This window comes from Argopecten irradians, chromosome 3 (genome assembly GCF_041381155.1).
Source record: "Argopecten irradians isolate NY chromosome 3, Ai_NY, whole genome shotgun sequence".
Lineage (NCBI taxonomy): Eukaryota > Metazoa > Mollusca > Bivalvia > Pectinida > Pectinidae > Argopecten > Argopecten irradians.
The window spans coordinates 51,500,926-51,516,991 of record NC_091136.1 but is presented as its reverse complement, the minus strand read 5'-3'; the positions used below and the strand labels follow the sequence as shown (position 1 = coordinate 51,516,991).

At 34.1% G+C, this 16,066-nt stretch overlaps 1 protein-coding gene across 7 annotated transcripts in view; it reads right to left on the bottom strand.

The window, feature by feature from the left end:
• Positions 1 to 16,066, bottom strand: part of LOC138318978 (pleckstrin homology domain-containing family H member 1-like) — a 177,249-nt gene that overhangs the window by 9,741 nt on the left and 151,442 nt on the right. For 6 of the 7 annotated variants that reach the window (XM_069261837.1, XM_069261834.1, XM_069261836.1 and 3 more), the window contains one exon: positions 6,084 to 6,236. In XM_069261837.1, coding sequence (XP_069117938.1) covers positions 6,084 to 6,236 — 153 coding nt within the window. Of the gene's footprint in view, positions 1 to 6,083; positions 6,237 to 12,062; positions 12,688 to 16,066 lie in introns of those variants that run through there. The other variant, XM_069261841.1, reaches the window with a different exon arrangement.

Below are 16,066 nucleotides of genomic sequence, written 5' to 3'. Positions count from 1 at the left end.
TCATAGCATGCTCCTTCATCAGAGTAAACAAAGATGTTATTTTGGTATGTTATCAGAGTAAACAAAGATGTTATTTTGGTATGTTATCAGAGTAAACAAAGATGTTATTTTGGTATGTTTAGGAGTAAACAAAGATGTTATTTTGGTATGTTTAGGAGTAAACAAAGATGTTATTTTGGTATGTTTAGGAGTAACAAAGATGTTATTTTGGTAGGTTTAGGACAAACAAAGATGTTATTTTGGTAGGTTTAGGACAAACAAAGATGTTTTTTTGGTAGGTTTAGGACAAACAAAGATGTTATTTGGTAGGTTTAGGACAAACAAAGATGTTATTTTGGTAGGTTTAGGACAAACAAAGATGTTACTTTGGTAGGTTTAGGACAAACAAAGATGTTACTTTGGTAGGTTTAGGACAAACAAAGATGTTACTTTGGTTGTAGGTTTAGGACAAACAAAGATGTTACTTTGGTAGGTTTAGGACAAACAAAGATGTTACTTTGGTAGGTTTAGGACAAACAAAGATGTTACTTTGGTAGGTTTAGGACAAACAAAGATGTTACTTTGGTAGGTTTAGGACAAACAAAGATGTTACTTTGGTAGGTTTAGGACAAACAAAGATGTTACTTTGGTAGGTTTAGGACAAACAAAGATGTTACTTTGGTAGGTTTAGGACAAACAAAGATGTTACTTTGGTAGGTTTAGGACAAACAAAGATGTTACTTTGGTAGGTTTAGGACAAACAAAGATGTTACTTTGGTAGGTTTAGGACAAACAAAGATGTTACTTTGGTAGGTTTAGGACAAACAAAGATGTTACTTTGGTAGGTTTAGGACAAACAAAGATGTTACTTTGGTAGGTTTAGGACAAACAAAGATGTTACTTTGGTAGGTTTAGGACAAACAAAGATGTTACTTTGGTAGGTTTTAGGAGGACAAACAAAGATGTTACTTTGGTAGGTTTAGGACAAACAAAGATGTTACTTTGGTAGGTTTAGGACAAACAAAGATGTTACTTTGGTAGGTTTAGGACAAACAAAGATGTTACTTTGGTAGGTTTAGGACAAACAAAGATGTTACTTTGGTAGGTTTAGGACAAACAAAGATGTTATTTTGGTAGGTTTAGGAGTAAACAAAGATGTTACTTTGGTAGGTTTAGGACAAACAAAGATGTTACTTTGGTAGGTTTAGGACAAACAAAGATGTTACTTTGGTAGGTTTAGGACAAACAAAGATGTTACTTTGGTAGGTTTAGGGTTAGGTAGGTTTAGGACAAACAAAGATGTTACTTTTGGTAGGTTTAGGACAAACAAAGATGTTACTTTGGTAGGTTTAGGCAAACAAAGATGTTACTTTGGTAGGTTTAGGACAAACAAAGATGTTACTTTGGTAGGTTTAGGACAAACAAAGATGTTACTTTGGTAGGTTTAGGACAAACAAAGATGTTACTTTTGGTAGGTTTAGGACAAACAAAGATGTTACTTTGGTAGGTTTAGGACAAACAAAGATGTTACTTTGGTTAGGTTTAGGACAAACAAAGATGTTACTTTGGTAGGTTTAGGACAAACAAAGATGTATTGAGTGTTACTTTGGTAGGTTTAGGACAAACAAAGATGTTACTTTGGTAGGTTTAGGACAAACAAAGATGTTACTTTGGTAGGTTTAGGACAAACAAAGATGTTACTTTGGTAGGTTTAGGACAAACAAAGATGTTACTTTGGTAGGTTTAGGACAAACAAAGATGTTACTTTGGTAGGTTTAGGACAAACAAAGATGTTATTTTGGTAGGTTTAGGAGTAAACAAAGATGTTACTTTGGTAGGTTTAGGACAAACAAAGATGTTACTTTGGTAGGTTTAGGACAAACAAAGATGTTACTTTGGTATGTTTAGGACAAACAAAGATGTTACTTTGGTATGTTTAGGACAAACAAAGATGTTATTTTGGTAGGTCTAGGAGTAAACAAAGATATTACTTTGGTAGGTTTAGGACAAACAAAGATGTTACTTTGGTAGGTTTAGGACAAACAAAGATGTTATTTTGGTAGGTTTAGGACAAACAAAGATGTTACTTTGGTAGGTTTAGGACAAACAAAGATGTTATTTTGGTAGGTTTAAGAGTAAACAAAGATGTTATTTTGGTAGGTTTAGGACAAACAAAGATGTTACTTTGGTAGGTTTAGGACAAACAAAGATGTTATTTTGGTAGGTTTAAGAGTAAACAAAGATGTTATTTTGGTAGGTTTAGGACAAACAAAGATGTTACTTTGGTAGGTTTAGGACAAACAAAGATGTGATTTTGGTAGGTTTAGGACAAACAAAGATGTTACTTTGGTAGGTTTAGGACAAACAAAGATGTTATTTTGGTAGGTTTAAGAGTAAACAAAGATGTTATTTTGGTAGGTTTAGGACAAACAAAGATGTTACTTTGGTAGGTTTAGGACAAACAAAGATGTTATTTTGGTAGGTTTAGGACAAACAAAGATGTTACTTTGGTAGGTTTAGGACAAACAAAGATGTTACTTTGGTAGGTTTAGGAGTAAACAAAGATGTTACTTTGGTAGGTTTAGGACAAGCAAAGATGTTATTTTGGTAGGTTTAGGACAAACAAAGATGTTATTTTGGTAGGTTTAGGACAAACAAAGATGTTATTTTGGTAGGTTTAGGACAAACAAAGATGTTATTTTGGTAGGTTTAGGACAAACAAAGATGTTATTTTGGTAGGTTTAGGACAAACAAAGATGTTATTTTGGTATGTTTAGGAGTAAACAAAGATGTTATTTTGGTAGGTTTAGGACAAACAGGTTGTAAGCATGAAGGACATGGAAGACATTTCACTTGGTACGATTCTGAATCAACTATTTACCAAGTATTGTACGACTTGTGGTCATCAGTCAATTTTGTTTAAAGAAGCATAATTCCTAGAATTGTTTTGCCGATAATGGATAAAGAATATAGGAATATATTTCATTTCATTTAATCCAAATTTTGTGATTTGACTAAAAGAATTAATGGAGTTAACACCATTTCTAATTTTTTTGTGGATCAATTTTTTGTTTGTATGAAATTTTAACAAATTCATTCATCCATTCTCTTAGTTGCCTACACAATCTATTTTCAGTCACAGTGACCTCTTTGAAGTTGACCCCAAATTCATTTTAAAGTTGCGTTACGTCATCAGCAACCAGTGTAAAGTTTAAAAAAATCCATTAATTGACATTCACAAATTATCGTCTGGAAACTTGAACATCCGGACAGATAGATAGACGGACAGAGAGAATGACAGACAGATAGATAGACGGACAGAGAGAATGACAGACAGATAGATAGACGGACAGAGAGAATGAAAGACAGACAGACAGATAGATAGACGGACAGAGAGAATGAAAGACAGATAGACAATTGACAGGCTGCAGTATAATCCTCTCTAGTTACACTGGCAGGGTACTAATTACACACTAGTCAACATGCTGTCATTGGAATTGGAGTATATCATCGTAATCATGTAATTCAGATAAAAATACATTAGTTTTGTACTTTTCTAACCACCAAAATCCTGACTTTAATGACTTTTTGGTTCAAGATGCCATGCCAGGGATTTCATGGAATAGTACTGAATTTGTCACATATGAACAGAAGTGTTATAAAGGCCAGATAGTAGATGATATGTTTGTGTGTGTATTGGGATAGTCTGTTACAATTATAGACCGTCTGTGTGATTGGGATAGTCTGTTACAATTATAGACCGTCTGTGTGATTGGGATAGTCTGTTACAATTATAGACCGTCTGTGTGATTGGGATAGTCTGTTACAATTATAGACCGTCTATGTGATTGGGATAGTCTGTTACAATTATAGACCGTCTATGTGATTGGGATAGTCTGTTACAATTATAGACCGTCTATGTGATTGGGATAGTCTGTTACAATTATAGACCGTCTATGTGATTGGGATAGTCTGTTACAATTATAGACCGTCTATGTGATTGGGATAGTCTGTTACAATTATAGACCGTCTATGTGATTGGGATAGTCTGTTACAATTATAGACCGTCTGTGTGATTGGGATAGTCTGTTACAATTATAGACCGTCTGTGTGATTGGGATAGTCTGTTACAATTATAGACGTCTATGTGATTGGGATAGTCTGTTACAATTATAGACCGTCTATGTGATTGGGATAGTCTGTTACAATTATAGACCGTCTATGTGATTGGGATAGTCTGTTACAATATAGACCGTCTATGTGATTGGGATAGTCTGTTACAATTATAGACCGTCTATGTGATTGGGATAGTTGTTACAATATAGACGTCTTGTGATTGGGATAGTCTGTTACAATTATAGACCGTCTTGTGATTGGATAGTCTGTTAAATTATAGCTCATGTGATTGGTAGTCTGTTACAATTATAGACCGTCTATGTGATTGGGATAGTCTGTTACAATTATAGACCGTCTGTGTGATTGGGATAGTCTGTTACAATTATAGACCGTCTATGTGATTGGGATAGTCTGTTACAATTATAGACGTCTATGTGATTGGGATAGTCTGTTACAATTATAGACCGTCTATGTGATTGGGATAGTCTGTTACAATTATAGACCGTCTATGTGATTGGGATAGTCTGTTACAATTATAGACCGTCTTGTGATTGGATAGTCTTTAATATGGGATTGTATCTGTTACAATTATAGACCGTCTGTGTGATTGGGATAGTCTGTTACAATTATAGACCGTCTGTGTGATTGGGATAGTCTGTTACAATTATAGACCGTCTATGTGATTGGGATAGTCTGTTACAATTATAGACCGTCTGTGTGATTGGGATAGTCTGTTACAATTATAGACCGTCTATGTGATTGGGATAGTCTGTTACAATTATAGACCGTCTATGTGATTGGGATAGTCTGTTACAATTATAGACCGTCTATGTGATTGGGATAGTCTGTTACAATTATAGACCGTCTATGTGATTGGGATAGTCTGTTATAATTATAGACCGTCTATGTGATTGGGATAGTCTGTTACAATTATAGACCGTCTATGTGATTGGGATAGTCTGTTACAATTATAGACCGTCTATGTGATTGGGATAGTCTGTTACAATTATAGACCGTCTATGTGATTGGGATAGTCTGTTATAATTATAGACCGTCTATGTGATTGGGATAGTCTGTTACAATTATAGACCGTCTATGTGATTGGGATAGTCTGTTACAATTATAGACCGTCTATGTGATTGGGATAGTCTGTTACAATTATAGACCGTCTGTGTGAAGTGTGTGAGGTCCTGTGTAGATACACATCAATGTTTCTTATTGTGCTGATACTTTATTCATCACTCCTCACTTCACAAATATTTCATTTTGATTGAATCACATTTCATAGCCGATTTAATTAAACTTAATGATTATAAATGTGTGGTAATGTCAGTAATTACTCTTAGTTGACAAAACATGAAATATTAAAATAGCATAATAGTTATATATAGTCCAGGAAATGCTCTATATGGTAAAAAAAACCATGTGTGCTGACATCTATATCTTTAACACTGCATTTTAATTAACTTTCAAAATAAATAATGATTTACACATGGCTACTTAAAATGACATTTATTATTCATGAGAGTACACTTCTATCAACAACAAAATAGGCTGCCAGAGTAAATATTTAAAGTGTGGCTATTTGTGATCAGGTAGGAGAAACCAAATGTTCTAAATGACACAGGTACAGGCTAGGACATGCTAATTAAGATGTGTGTAAGTGAAGCTGATGTACACTCACTAGTATAACCTTCACTTATCATGGAAACTTTGTTTAGTTGTTTGGAGCATTCTAAGAGTATTCCATATTTGGCCTTACAACCCAATTTTGTTGTATTTTTATGGAGTTCAACAGCGACCACAAAAATAAGAAAAGTTCCTTCCCACCTAACATTCCATGTCACACAGTTTATTGGTACCTCTGCAGCTATCCATCGGACGTCCAAATGGCAGCTATCCATCGGACGTTGAAATGGCAGCTATCCATCGGACGTCGTAATGAGAGTGTTTCAGTGACACAACAAAAGATTTGTCTATAGACCTACCTTATGTTTTGGCATGGAGAATAAGAGTTTTTCTGTACGGTGTTCGTAATGGTGCGGCGCCGACTCTATCAGCTGAGTGACTACCAACATAAAGTCGTCCTTCCAGCCTCCAAACGTGATCACAGAACGGAAGTCATAGGAACTGATGGGTTGCTGAAGAAAAAGACAATTTATGTAGTAGTCAAAAACTTGAAGAACAAAGAGGGGAAAAACAATAGATATTTTTCACCAAAATAAGTTAATTGATTCTAATTAAATGCAAAATTTCACACCATGAGCACTCATTGCACAAGAAAAGTTTAATGATACAATAATGAAAAAAAAAAAGTTAAATTGTACATAAAATGGAAATAAGGAAATTTTTCAATAGAACTTTTTATTTTCTCAATGAAATATAGCAGATACATCAAACACCTCATTCATTAACATGTTTTATATATTTTTTCATAGTGTTTATCAGATAATCAATACCCTTGGTTATATAAATAGTTTGATCATTTAGGAGTGATTTCAGGGATGGGAAGGCGAGAAAATTGTACAGTACATATTTAGAATCATTCAACCTAAATCAACCAATCACAGTACAGGACTGTACCCACTCCTTATAAATAGTCAACATTTGTTATCATTTGTAATGCATTAGGAAACCAAAAATACTATCACTGTATATATACGGATGCAAGCTTAGATAACTGAAGTGCAAATGTGGCCTGAAATAACACTGATGGATCGAGTGTTTTAGACTGGGAAGGCTTGGAAGCGGGCAGTGTGAGTAATTTGGGCCCAAACATAGATCAGATACGAGCTTTTCGACAGCGAGGGTAGCCATTGAATCAGTCTTTATTACACAATTACAGTCTTCATTAGACAATTTCCACAACTATCCAACACACTGCCTTTTTTTCCCATTGTTTTCGTTTCCCTTGGGACAAAAATAAGTCAGGAGTCTGTCAATAAAAGCATAGCCCTCGGACTAATGAAGGTCACTGTTGGCTTCCGACCCTGTCTGTCCAAGTGTCCTTATCAAGTCCTTCGCCATGGTAACCAGCACACAGTCATTTAACTTTCACGACAACAAATCGGTGACTGTGATCTGTAATCAGAAGTTTTTCTGGCGTGGTCATCTTATTCATTACTAATTCATAATAATGGAGTACAGGCATTAGCATGTTATTGGAATGGTATCACTCTCGGGTGATTGGAGAGAGAGGGCTGGAGGCTTGGCCATGTCCAGAAAACACATATACTAGCATCATCATTATCTTTTTGATGTCCAACTCAATGAAGGAATGGGTAATTTTCCAATAAAATATCCATATTGGGAATGAAAAAAATCATTAATCTTTTGCGGCAGGCTAGTGTAAGAGTTAGTGATGGGAGTCTAGACGTACAGACAGTTGGTGGTATATTACAGGCAGTGACTACTACAGATACAGCTATATCATCAGCACATCTCTCGGGCATATATCTATATCTCCCAAAGCAAAAAAAGAACGAAAATTAATGATGGTCAGACTAGCCTGACCACCTAACTTATCATTGTGTTTAGTGCATAACATCTTAGACTAATTAACAACAAACAAGACATTTGCTGTTATGTATACCATATACTATTTCATAATGGGCTATCGGGCCGTTTGTCTCTATTTCCATGACAGATAGCAAGGAAACATCTGAACACAATGGAATTAAAATTAAAAGGTCGGCTTCAATGATGCTTTATGTTGATAAAACGCAAAGGTCCGAAAAATAAACTGGTCTGAACTATTGAAGTCTCTACCATTATCCCTAAACCTCTGGATTGTATGTATGCATATATATCTATAGCTACCACCTGCTACAGGGGAAAATAAGGAGAGATTTTCACTATTTTACATTTGGATAACTCAGTGGAATTCCACTTAAACTTGAATCTATAAATCATGTCTATTTGAATTAACATCCAATCCCCACCTAAAATTATCCAATATACAATTCCGCTGTGAGACAGTTAATGAAAATTCTTTAAAAATGCACACAGGATACAAAAGTGGTTGTAACATGGGTACAACATGACATTAAAGTAGTCACTATAAGTGATATGATAGATAGTTAACAGATTCTCCGATCCATTATAACACAACACGCAGCTTCATCTAAGAATTATGCCCTTTTCTCGGGAGAGATGAATAATTAACGACAATCAATAGAGGCTGTTGATGGATATAGTAATCATTAGCTGCTGTTGATTTAGAGTTTTATCATAACTAATAGAGTACTTATGTAGGGGTAGTGTTTTATCATAACTAATAGAGTACTTATGTAGGGGTAGTGTTTTATCATAACTAATAGAGTACTTATGTAGGAGTAGTGTTTTATCATAACTAATAGAGTACTTATGTAGGAGTAGTGTTTTATCATAACTAATAGAGTACTTATGTAGGAGTAGTGTTTTATCATAACTAATAGAGTACTTATGTAGGAGTAGTGTTTTATCATAACTAATAGAGTACTTATGTAGGAGTAGTGTTTTATCATAACTAATAGAGTACTTATGTAGGAGTAGTGTTTTATCATAACTAATAGAGTACTTATGTAGTAGTGTTTTATCATAACTAATAGAGTACTTATGTAGTAGTGTTTTATCATAACTAATAGAGTACTTATGTAGGAGTAGTGTTTTATCATAACTAATAGAGTACTTATGTAGGAGTAGTGTTTTATCATAACTAATAGAGTACTTATGTAGGAGTAGTGTTTTATCATAACTAATAGAGTACTTATGTAGGAGTAGTGTTTTATCATAACTAATAGAGTACTTATGTAGGAGTAGTGTTTTATCATAACTAATAGAGTACTTATGTAGGAGTAGTGTTTTATCATAACTAATAGAGTACTTATGTAGGAGTAGTGTTTTATCATAACTAATAGAGTACTTATGTAGGAGTAGTGTTTTATCATAACTAATAGAGTACTTATGTAGGAGTAGTGTTTTATCATAACTAATAGAGTACTTATGTAGGAGTAGTGTTTTATCATAACTAATAGAGTACTTATGTAGGAGTAGTGTTTTATCATAACTAATAGAGTACTTATGTAGGAGTAGTGTTTTATCATAACTAATAGAGTTTTGTAGGAGTGTTTTATCATAACTAATAGAACTATAGTATTTTATCATAACTAATAGAGTACTTATGTAGGAGTAGTGTTTTATCATAACTAATAGAGTACTTATGTAGGAGTAGTGTTTTATCATAACTAATAGAGTACTTATGTAGGAGTAGTGTTTTATCATAACTAATAGAGTACTTATGTAGGAGTAGTGTTTTATCATAACTAATAGAGTACTTATGTAGGAGTAGTGTTTTATCATAACTAATAGAGTACTTATGTAGGAGTAGTGTTTTATCATAACTAATAGAGTACTTATGTAGGAGTAGTGTTTTATCATAACTAATAGAGTACTTATGTAGGAGTAGTGTTTTATCATAACTAATAGAGTACTTATGTAGGAGTAGTGTTTTATCATAACTAATAGAGTACTTATGTAGGAGTAGTGTTTTATCATAACTAATAGAGTACTTATGTAGAGTAGTGTTTTATCATAACTAATAGAGTACTTATGTAGGAGTAGTGTTTTATCATAACTAATAGAGTACTTATGTAGGAGTAGTGTTTTATCATAACTAATAGAGTACTTATGTAGGAGTAGTGTTTTATCATAACTAATAGAGTACTTATGTAGGAGTAGTGTTTTATATCATAACTAATAGAGTACTTATGTAGGAGTAGTGTTTTTATCATAACTAATAGAGTACTTATGTAGGAGTAGTGTTTTTATCATAACTAATAGAGTACTTATGTAGGAGTAGTGTTTTATCATAACTAATAGAGTACTTATGTAGGAGTAGTGTTTTATCATAACTAATAGAGTACTTATGTAGGAGTAGTGTTTTATCATAACTAATAGAGTACTTATGTAGGAGTAGTGTTTTATCATAACTAATAGAGTACTTATGTAGGAGTAGTGTTTTATCATAACTAATAGAGTACTTATGTAGGAGTAGTGTTTTATCATAACTATAGATAGGAGTAGTGTTTTATCATAGCTAATAGAGTACTTATGTAGGAGTAGTGTTTTATCATAACTAATAGAGTACTTATGTAGTAGAGTTTTATCATAACTAATAGAGTACTTATGTAGGAGTAGTGTTTTATCATAACTAATAGAGTACTTATGTAGGAGTAGTGTTTTATCATAACTAATAGAGTACTTATGTAGGAGTAGTGTTTTATCATAACTAATAGAGTACTTATGTAGGAGTAGTGTTTTATCATAACTAATAGAGTACTTATGTAGGAGTAGTGTTTTATCATAACTAATAGAGTACTTATGTAGGAGTAGTGTTTTATCATAACTAATAGAGTACTTATGTAGGAGTAGTGTTTTATCATAACTAATAGAGTACTTATGTAGGAGTAGTGTTTTATCATAACTAATAGAATAGGAGTAGTGTTTTATCATAACTAATAGAGTACTTATGTAGGAGTAGTGTTTTATCATAACTAATAGAATAGGAGTAGTGTTTTATCATAACTAATAGAGTACTTATGTAGGAGTAGTGTTTTATCATAACTAATAGAGTACTTATGTAGGAGTAGTGTTTTATCATAACTAATAGAGTACTTATGTAGGAGTAGTGTTTTATCATAACTAATAGAGTACTTATGTAGGAGTAGTGTTTTATCATAACTAATAGAGTACTTATGTAGGAGTAGTGTTTTATCATAACTAATAGAGTACTTATGTAGGAGTAGTGTTTTATCAAGACTAATAGAATACTTATGTAGGAGTAGTGTTTTATTATAACTAATAGAGTACTTATGAAGGAGTAGTGTTTTATTATAACTAATAGAGTACTTATGTAGGAGTAGTGTTTTATCATAACTAATAGAGTACTTAGGTAGGAGTGGTTTTTTTATCATAACTTGTAGAGTACTTATGTAGGAGTAGTGTTTTATCATAACTAATAGAGTACTTATGTAGGAGTAGTGTTTTATCATAACTTATAGAGTACTTAGTTAGGAGTGGTGTTTTATTATTACTAATAGAGTACTTATGTAGGAGTAGTGTTTTAACATAACTAATAGAGAACTTATGTAGGGGTAGCTTTTTAGCAGGCAAACTGCATAATACAACACCCCCAGAAATGCGAATTCAAACCAATCATCAAGATATGAATGATTATTCAAGAGAATTTAAACAGTATACTAATTAGACCCTATATTAAGAAACATTAACACTGTTTAAAACCACAAAATGACCCAGAGACACAAATCCACATTAGTCCTCCTGATGTGACTTCTAACATTTAACTGATAAATTCAAGATCATTTGCCAGAAGCAAAACACAAACAATAAAAAGTCCACAAGAAGATACGGCTTTACAAACTTGCCTGATACATTTTGTACGTTGCTAGGTGAGAACAGCATTAAAAGCATATAGACTGGAGCTAAGTCATTATTGACAATCATTGTTTTACAAGTTAATGAAACTAACAGTGTAAAGCAATTCCTGTCCAAAACATGTCAAGGACACACCAAAAATAACTACTATTATTGAATCATCTTAGAACAAATTTCAACTTTATATATTAGTGACCTTGACCTTTGCCTTCGGAAAACCAGTTCCAAGTAAAGACTCTGGGATTTGAGATCAAGTGATGCTAAAAGGACTTGATAAGTTATCACGTAGAAACCTGTTTGTGGATTAATACTCTGTTTCTGACAAGTGACACAAAAACAATTCCGATTTTATCAAGTAAACATGAAGTATTTTGTTGTTGTTTGGTGACATATACAAACATTCATTGGCTAATATCATCAATTAATATTTAACACTACTTTATCATTTCAAGTAATTTCACAGTGTTAATAACAATTGATCTTTAATCTGATCACCTACTCTCATGTCATACAGTATAATTTGGAATAATTTTCCTCGCTTTGTTATGATCAAGTGTTAAAACTTTGTAGGTATATACCTACAACTGTGATCAGGTGTTGTAAGCTCGTTAACAAAGGTAAATATACTGAGCCACTTTACCTTACATGGCTTATGACAATAATATTTGTACAAGTTAATTACAATTGTGCTGTTTAATTAAAGCGCCATTATCGAGTGAAGTGGCACTGGCTGGTATTTCATGGTTAGTTCTTCTTACAGTATTGCTGAGCCGTATCCTCACTATGTACAGAGTTATATGAATCCAGGCCCGCTTTGGACCATAATTACAGGAATCTTTTTATCACCTTGTCTGCTGACTATAATAGAAAGCTCTTCCTTGGCGTATTACTTGAGATCACTTTTAAGTATCTAATAATTCATAGTGACAATGGCTGAAGAACAGCGCGTATGATGTTTGGTTTCATGGTTCACAGATCAGATACTTGTACAAGTCTAATTGTCTGGTCCAATTACTGGGCGATGACAAAAATCCTGGCAGTCGGTAGTCTGTTGGGGAGACTTTATGGCAGAAGCTCACTCGGATGTTATACTGTTGGGACTATGACACACCAACAGCCTGATAAGTTTTTGTTTTCATCCTAGTGAGTCTTCCTTCTCTGTGAAATATAGGAGAGTGGTTAGGAATGTGGCTTTAACACCAGTGGAATGATAGCTTCAGATCATTCAAAACTGCAATTAATAAATTACTTGACAATTGTTTCATACCTATTAGAACTCCATTGATACAGGATATTGTGGAAATGGTGCTTTAATCTTTGTACTGATACATAGTAATGGGCATTGAGGAAATATTGATTCAATCTTTGCTAATATAATTTCCATGTGCAATAAATTTTAATGACATTTTACCACTTTAGTAATAACAGACAAAAGTGTAATCTTTACTTCTTTAGCATTTCTGCTGCATTTCTGTGCGAAAAAACTCGCCTAATTACATCTCTGGTTATGGTATCTTGGACTTGAGTGTTCAATAAAATCTAGAGACTAGAGCCTATGGCTCCTTGCCTTTTATTTTCATAATGTTACAGAGCAGTTTATTCCATTTGAATGTTCCCCTGTGAATATCTATTTTTCGGCGCTTCCCATTTCCTAGCGGTATTTGTTGAGTCATTTTAACATACTTCTAAAAGGATTTAGCTTGCACCGATTGTATAACAATGCCATGTAGGGTCAAAGTAAAATCTAACCAGTGTAATAATGTGAAGCCTGTCTGGTATTATAAATGTTCACACACAATCCTCTTGCCAAACATTAACACAATTAAACTCCAAACTATGCAGCACCATGACCAGTTCTCAATGAGACTCACTCACACCATCACAAAAGATTCACAACCTAAATCTGATTGGGTTTAGATTTGATCAAAATTTGGTCATTATTATGGGTGGATTGAAATTATGTCAACAAGAGGCCCAAGATGCCTTGACGGTCACCTGTGTGCTGCTAAAGAAAAGCATTGCAAAGTTGGTTCAAACCTGTAAAAAGTATTTACGAATTAGAATAAACTTGTAAGTTGAACCTTTTAGAATTTTGATTTTTTGTTTTTCATTTTGATAGTGTATTATTTTACCAAACCTTATGCTTAAAATTCCAATTTGCTTTTGCAATGTTAAACAACAAAACCAAACAAGAAGTCAGTCATTAATGTCAGTGATTTTATAAATTTCACTTTTTAATCTATGAAGATTATTTGGTTCCATCAAATCTGTGAATTCAGAATAAGATTTTTGAAGTTTTAGCCTATTTGACCCCTTTTGGCCCCACCCCTCTGGCCCCTGGGGGTCGGCCAGGCCAGGACAAATATGGATTTGGTGTTAAAATGCTATTTCAGGCTAATAATTCTAACCCAGTTTGACTAATTTCCTATGAAAACAAAGCAAATAATGTTCATAAATGTGTTTTTCCTATATACCCAAAAAATAAAAAAAATAAACTATAGTAAACTTGACGCCCTACCCAGGGGAAAATCTGAGATCCCAGGGCCATGAAATTCACAATTTTTGTAAAGGGCCTTAAGACCTTCCAATCTATGAAGAGTATCAGGTTCCATCAAATCTGTGAATTCAGAAGAAGATTTTTGAAGTTTTAGCCTATTTGACCCTTTTTTGGCCCCGCCCCTAAGGCCCCTGGGGGTCGGCCAGGACCAATATGGATATGACGATAAAATGCTATCTCAGGCTAAACATTCTAACCCAGTTTGACTAATTTCCTATGAAAAATAAGCAAAAAATATTCATAAATGTGTTTTTCCTATATAAACTATAGTAAACTTGACGCCCTACCCAGGGGAAAATCTGAGATCCCAGGGCCATGAAATTCACAATTTTTGTAAAGGGCCTTAAGACCTTCCAATCTATGAAGAGTATCAGATTCCATCAAATCTGTGAATTCAGAAGAAGATTTTTGAAGTTTTAGCCTATTTGACCTTTTTTTGGCCCCACCCCTAAGGCCCCTGGGGGTCAGCCAGGACCAATATGGATATGACGATAAAATGCTATCTCAGGCTAAACATTCTAACACAGTTTGACTAAATTCCTATGAAAAAATTAACAAAAAATATTCATATATGTGTTTTTCCTATATAAACTATAGTAAACTTGACCCCCTCCCCAGGGGGAAACATGAGACCCCAGGGTCATATAATTCACAATTTTTGTAAAGGACCTTAAGACCTTTCCATCTATGAAGAGTATTTGATTCTACCAGTTCCAGAATTTTAGAAGAAGATTTTTGAAGTTTTAGCCTATTTGACCCCTTTTGGCCCCACCCCTAAGGCCCCTGGGAGTCAGTCATGGAAAATTTGTTAATAGAATTCAATGGCCATTTCATAGGGATAATTCTGACAACATTTGACTAATTTTCTATTATAAATGACCAAGTAATGCTCCAAAATGTGTTTTCACAATATAAACTATAGTAAACTTAACCCCCTCCCCAGGGGGAAACCTGAGACCCCAGGGTCATATAATTCACAATTTTTGTAGAGGGCCTTGAGACCTTTCTATTTATGAAGAGTATTTGATTCTACCACATCTGTGAGTGGAGGAGAAGATTTTTGAAATTTTAGTCAATTTTACCCCTTTTGGCCCCTCCCACAGCCCCCTGGGGGGTGGGGGTCATATAATTCACAATTTTGATTGACCATATGCCTTAGAAGGTTTGTGCAAAATTTCATTGAAATTGCTTCAGCGGTTTTTGAGAAGAAGTCGAAAATGTAAATTGTTTACGAACACACGACGCACGACGACGGACAAACGGCGATTAGAATAGGTCACTTGAGACTTCGTCACAGGTGACCTATAACAAAATTAAAAAATTAATTGACTCAGAGTCAGATTAAAAATGAATCTTATTTCGAAAACACAAATGCATTCTCATATGATCTCCGAGATGGAACGAGCCACTGCCAATAGCAGAGACCATCCCACATACCGTCCCCTGTCCGAACACTGCAACAGGAGCTGACCAGAGACACATTCTAAAGTGATTGTAATTAATCAGATTCGTGGGGATCAATATGATTTCTATGATGACCAGTGGTCACTACAATACAATCCCCAATTTTGTTAGCCAGCCAATATCCCTGTAGTGGACACTTGCCTCTCACAATAAATGGAATCAGCTGATTGATTTGCTACGGTAAATGCCTTGAAACTTGGATTTCTAAAATAATGCACCATTCTGTAAGACAAGCTTTCACCTTAAGATTTATCAGCTTAATAAAAAGCATCTTCCAGACTCCATAGAAAAACTGTGGACTCGGCTGATCACCAGCTACCAAGCGGGTTAAACAATTGGTAGGGCATTTTATTTATGAAAGGGTGAGACTTGGGTCTGATTTGAAAGTTGTGGCCTGAGGTTCAAATGAATTAGTGATACTGAATACTGTGATTTGGCTGCGTAAATTTTAACTCCTTTTTTACATTGACCATTCTGGCTTGGCAATGGTATATACCAAACATTTAAAGTTTGAAG